At 46.0% G+C, this 4515-nt stretch overlaps 1 protein-coding gene across 4 annotated transcripts; it reads left to right on the forward strand.

Moving 5' to 3' along the window:
- The first annotated feature begins 377 nt into the window (after positions 1-377).
- On the forward strand, positions 378-4161 carry LOC148013291 (cytochrome P450 CYP72A616-like). Of its 4 annotated transcripts, none has more exons than XM_087667732.1 (5): positions 378-847; positions 2205-2428; positions 2505-2740; positions 2826-3216; positions 3290-3443. In XM_087667732.1, the coding sequence occupies exons 1-5, from the start codon at positions 544-546 to the stop codon at positions 3302-3304; spliced, it is 1170 nt and encodes a 389-aa protein (XP_087523858.1). In that variant the 5' UTR covers positions 378-543; the 3' UTR covers positions 3305-3443. The 4 variants fall into 4 exon arrangements, with proteins under 4 accessions (XP_087523858.1, XP_087523855.1, XP_087523856.1 ...); XM_087667729.1 differs by having other exon boundaries at positions 384-847; positions 3301-4157; XM_087667730.1 differs by having other exon boundaries at positions 710-847; positions 1648-2428; positions 3301-4161.
- The last annotated feature ends 354 nt before the right edge of the window (positions 4162-4515 follow it).

The raw sequence follows: 4515 nt of genomic DNA on the forward strand, positions 1-4515 counted from the left end.
GTCCAATCGAGTTTCACAACCCTTTTGTAGCGGTGAGTTTGGGGATGACTATTACACCTATATTTGTTGTTAGGATGTGAGAGCTTGCCGTCGAAATCTGAAACCAAGCTGACTGATTGGTAGATCACCAAATTCCCTTTTTTTGTGTACTAATGGGAGTTGTCAACAATGCTAACACAACGTTAGAAACTTGCTTTTCTATGAAGGTTTGTGGGGGGCTTCTTGGGTTTACGAAAACCCTACAACAAGGACTGGCATAGCGTGTGACTTTGTGTTAGTGGGGGGGGGGGGGGGGGGGAGGGGGGCTTCTGTCGCCCCACTAGCACCTGGTGCGACCCTGCCATGTGAACCTGGCCATGCAGGGAAAAGGAGGACGACGACACCAGCAAAAGCTTGGAGCTCACGCAAACATCTACAGTGACGTGGGCGACTGGACTGTTGCCTTCCCTTAAATAGAAAGAATGCGAATGGGCACTCAGGTAAGCAGGAGGAGGAGTGGTAGGGCGAGGGGCAGCGAGAAGGACAGGGATCAGAGAGAGCACCATGGCCGTGTCAGGCTTGTTGCTGAGCCAGGAAATGGCTTACTCCCTGCTCGTCCTGGTGTCGAGCTGGGTGCTTTACGCCGGCTGGGAGGCCCTGAAGGCTCTGTGGTGGCGGCCTCGCCGGATCAGGAAAGTGTTCGAGGCCCAGGGCATACCCTGCTTAGAGAGAAGGCCCTTCCTGAGCGGGAACATGCGGGAGTATGTTGGAGTGACGTCTGCTGCCCGCTCGAAGCCCATGCCCCACCTCTCTCACGACATTGTTCCTCGCATCCTCCCTCATCTCCTCCACTGGTCCAAGCTTTATGGTAACACCAACACCCCACAGCGCCCCCCCCCCTTTCCTTTATGATAGTGTTTGATGAAGTTGAGTCGTCCCCTTGAGATTGTTGGGCTGAGCCTTGCATTGCCGTGTGACTCCATCTCTAGACCCAGAGAGTTTCCTATTGGGTGGAGCCGGTGCATTTGGTTTAACTTGTGCTAATAATGCTGCCCCCAAGAAGTTTGTAAGTGTGCATTGTCTCATGCCCCACACACCCATTACTACACCTCTTAAGCTCTTGTCAGTGCGTCTTACTGCCAATGAATTCCCAAAAAGGAAGGGTCCTAGGCATTTGTGGTTAGTGAATGTCTTAACGGGAGTTAATGTACCAGATCCCTCTTGGAAGAGGCAGTGGATCTTGTGACAAGGACGCTGTATATGTAATGCTCCTTTATATGTAGTCCTTGCATTTGGCATCTCTAACATAGTTTGTCCTGTTGTACCTCTCTTCACTTCTTATCTCAACTTGAAGACTGAAGTTGGTATGAGGAGGTTTGCTTATGTCAGATGGCACATGGCATCTTGAAGGATGCATACTATAATGTTACATTGGTCATTGACTCTTGTACTTTGCATATTCTTGGCGTGGAGAGAGGTTGCATGTGGATGTTGTGTGAGCGGGTGCTCAACCGTTGTACTCTTGATTCTCACTATGGATTCTTATTTCGATTACATTGTGTCTTGCCTTCACTATTGTGCATCGTCTCTTTCAATATTTTGTTGCTTGTTTTGCACTGTTAGTATGCATATCCATGAATCTTGATTTGATACTAAAGTCATCGTCAGGAAGATCGAGAAGATGATCTTGTAGAAGGCCATCGTCATTTGAAGTAGTGGTGTTGGTGAGGTCCATACATCATTCCTTTCCAATGGGCATTCCATGCATGACAATATGAATTAGCTGGACCAATGAACTGACATTGGCTCTGACACGAAGAGCTTTCAGCCTGAGGTTATGGCATTCCATGCATGACAATATGAATTAGCTGGACCAATGGACTGACATTGGCTCTGACACGAAGAGCATTCAGCCTGAGGTTATGGCCATCTCTCATTTAATACAGCATTTACACTGCTGTGATTTGTTTTACTGTAATTGAATAAAAGCATGCAATCAGATTTGAACTCCTGATGCATGTACCAGTTCAAAAGTCTGTATATTAACTCGTAACGTTCTAAAAGCAAGTAAGATTTCAGGTTTTAATGCATGCCAAATATGCAGTAATGACCAAGGCTGCAGCTGACAGAGACTGTATATTAAGCTGAGTTTGCCTTCAAGTTCATGTTTCCTTACCAGTCCAATGCTAATTGCCTCATTTTCATATCCAACATACATGGATTAGGTGATTACTTCGTGTTTTGGCTGGGATCCGAGCCACGGATTTATGTAAGAGAGCCTGAGCAAGCCAAGGAAATATTAAACAACAAGTTTGGGCATTACTTGAAGATTACTGGGAGGCCTGAAAGTAGGGACTTGGTTGGAAGTGGCTTGATAACTGCTGAAGGCAAACAGTGGGCACAACATCGACGCATCATGAACCCAGCCTTCTTTCTTGACAAACTTAAAGTAGGGACTTTCCAAGATTAAGCTTGATCCAATATCATTTACACCTCAGAAGGTCTCATGTGTGAGATTTCTGCAGGCCATGATTCCTACTATTGCTGCTTGCACAGCTTCTATGATGGAGAGTTGGGAAGCACAAGTCAAGAAAGGAGTAATTGATATGCATGATAGTTTTGAGAAATTGACTGCAGACATAATTGCTCACACTGCTTTTGGAAGCAGTTATGCAGAAGGCAAGCAAGTGTTTGAGGCACAGCAGGAGCAGCAGATCCTCTTTTACAGGCTTCTGCGATCCATCTATATCCCTGGTTTAAGGTTAGTGATGCGTTCTATTCCATCACTGTTTGCATGCTGTCACGTTTGGATCAACATGTTGTGACTTTTGATCATTGCGAGGCAGGTTTCTTCCAACAGCAACCAATCGCTATCGTTGGAAGTTGAATAGTAAAATAGTCAGCATTCTTACCCAGCTCATTGAAAGGCGAATGGAGTCTGAGAAGTCGGGGGAAGGAGACGGGTATGGCCATGATTTGCTTGGCTTGATGATGGCTGCAAACAAAGGACAGCTTCAGGAAAATGAGAAGAATCTTAGTATGGGGATTGATGAGATGATTGATGAATGTAAGACTTTCTTTTTGGCGGGACGCGAGACAACATCAGTACACCTGACCTGGACGTGTTTACTGCTAGCAAGCAATCCAGAATGGCAAGAGCGACTCAGAGAGGAAGTGTATGCTGTTTGTGGTACAAAAGACCTACCAACAGGGGAGTCCATAAATCGACTCAAGCTTGTGAGCTCTTGACTCCATCTATTCTGCTCAAGGAATGCATTTCCCTTATATCTTACTGAAATTCTGGATTTAGAGAATTTGCAGGTAGGGTTGGTGTTGAATGAGGCACTCCGGTTGTACCCTCCTGCAGTGGAGTTTGCCAGGAAAGCAGCTAGTGATATGTTGGTTGGAGGGAAGATCTTGATTCCTGCAGGGACTGCGATAATGATGCCTGTCATCATGTGGCACCATGACCCGAGGTTCTGGGGCCCTGATGCTCATGAATTTCGACCTGAAAGATTTGTCACACCTGCATCTTCTTCTGCCGCCGCTTTCATGCCTTTCTCTATGGGACCCCGCAACTGTATAGGCCAGACGTTTGCCATGCTGGAGGCTAAAGTGGTGCTCTCCTGTATCTTGCAGCACTACCGGTTTCGCTTGTCCCCCACTTACCAGCATGCCCCCACTACTGTATTTGCTATGCACCCACAATTTGGCATGCCTATGCTCCTTCAGAAACTCACCACTTGAAGAGTTTGTACGTTATGCTTGAGAGGAGTGTCTATCTACATAGACTCCCTTGTTTTAGTCAGCTGGGGAGTCAGCTTAACATGGTGCTACACAATGAAGTGCCTTCAATGGGGTCTTGTTGGGTCATTCTCTATGTCCTTGGTGCAGCTTTGCCTTTCTATGGCAACAATGAAACCTCTGAACTTACACACATAGGTATGAATAACCAAGACTAATTGTGGTTAAGTCACTGATTATACCGATTTATTGTGTGTCACACACGTATACAACTGTATCCAGCTAATGTCGATTACACATATAAAGATTGATTGACTGAAGAGTAACGGGAGCTTGATATTCTAGCACTAAGTTCACCCTAGGGTTTTCTTCCCTCAAGATAGTAACTTACAAACTATCTAAAATTGGAAACGGATACAAGTTCAAAGAAGACTTAAGTGATTAAAATTGCTGTATTTATAAACTATTGTGATGTGATGATACTAATAATTATGTCTTTGATATTTGAGAGGAGACATGTGGGAGCTTTCACTCATCCGCCAAGACTCACGGATCGCTTATTGTTTTAAGCGTTCCAAGCCGAGCACTAATGGTTACCTCTCACATAACCGACGCGCCATCCATATTTACGGGTGTAGTGAGCTTACCTCCGTGCAGTTCGAGTTACCTCCTCTCCCCCGCACTCCGGTGGCTCCACAATCCAAGTGCAAGCTTCAAGCAAGCTCGATTCTCCCGCTCCAAGCTCCAAGCTCCATTGCCGCGAGCAAGAGAAGAGAAGAGAAGAGAAGAAGA

Source organism: Lygodium microphyllum, chromosome 26 (genome assembly GCF_053477565.2).
Source record: "Lygodium microphyllum isolate KBCC chromosome 26, Lygodium_microphyllum_v1.1.10, whole genome shotgun sequence".
NCBI lineage: Eukaryota > Viridiplantae > Streptophyta > Polypodiopsida > Schizaeales > Lygodiaceae > Lygodium > Lygodium microphyllum.

Excerpts from the sequence above, each read along its gene's own strand:
- LOC148013291 (XM_087667729.1), top strand. The coding sequence starts at position 544 with ATGGCCGTGTCAGGCTTGTTGCTGAGCCAGGAAATGGCTTACTCCCTG. Across the intron at positions 2,429-2,504 it reads TCTTTCTTGACAAACTTAAA|GCCATGATTCCTACTATTGC; the intron begins GTAGGGACTTTC and ends AGATTTCTGCAG. Across the intron at positions 3,217-3,300 it reads CCATAAATCGACTCAAGCTT|GTAGGGTTGGTGTTGAATGA; the intron begins GTGAGCTCTTGA and ends GAGAATTTGCAG.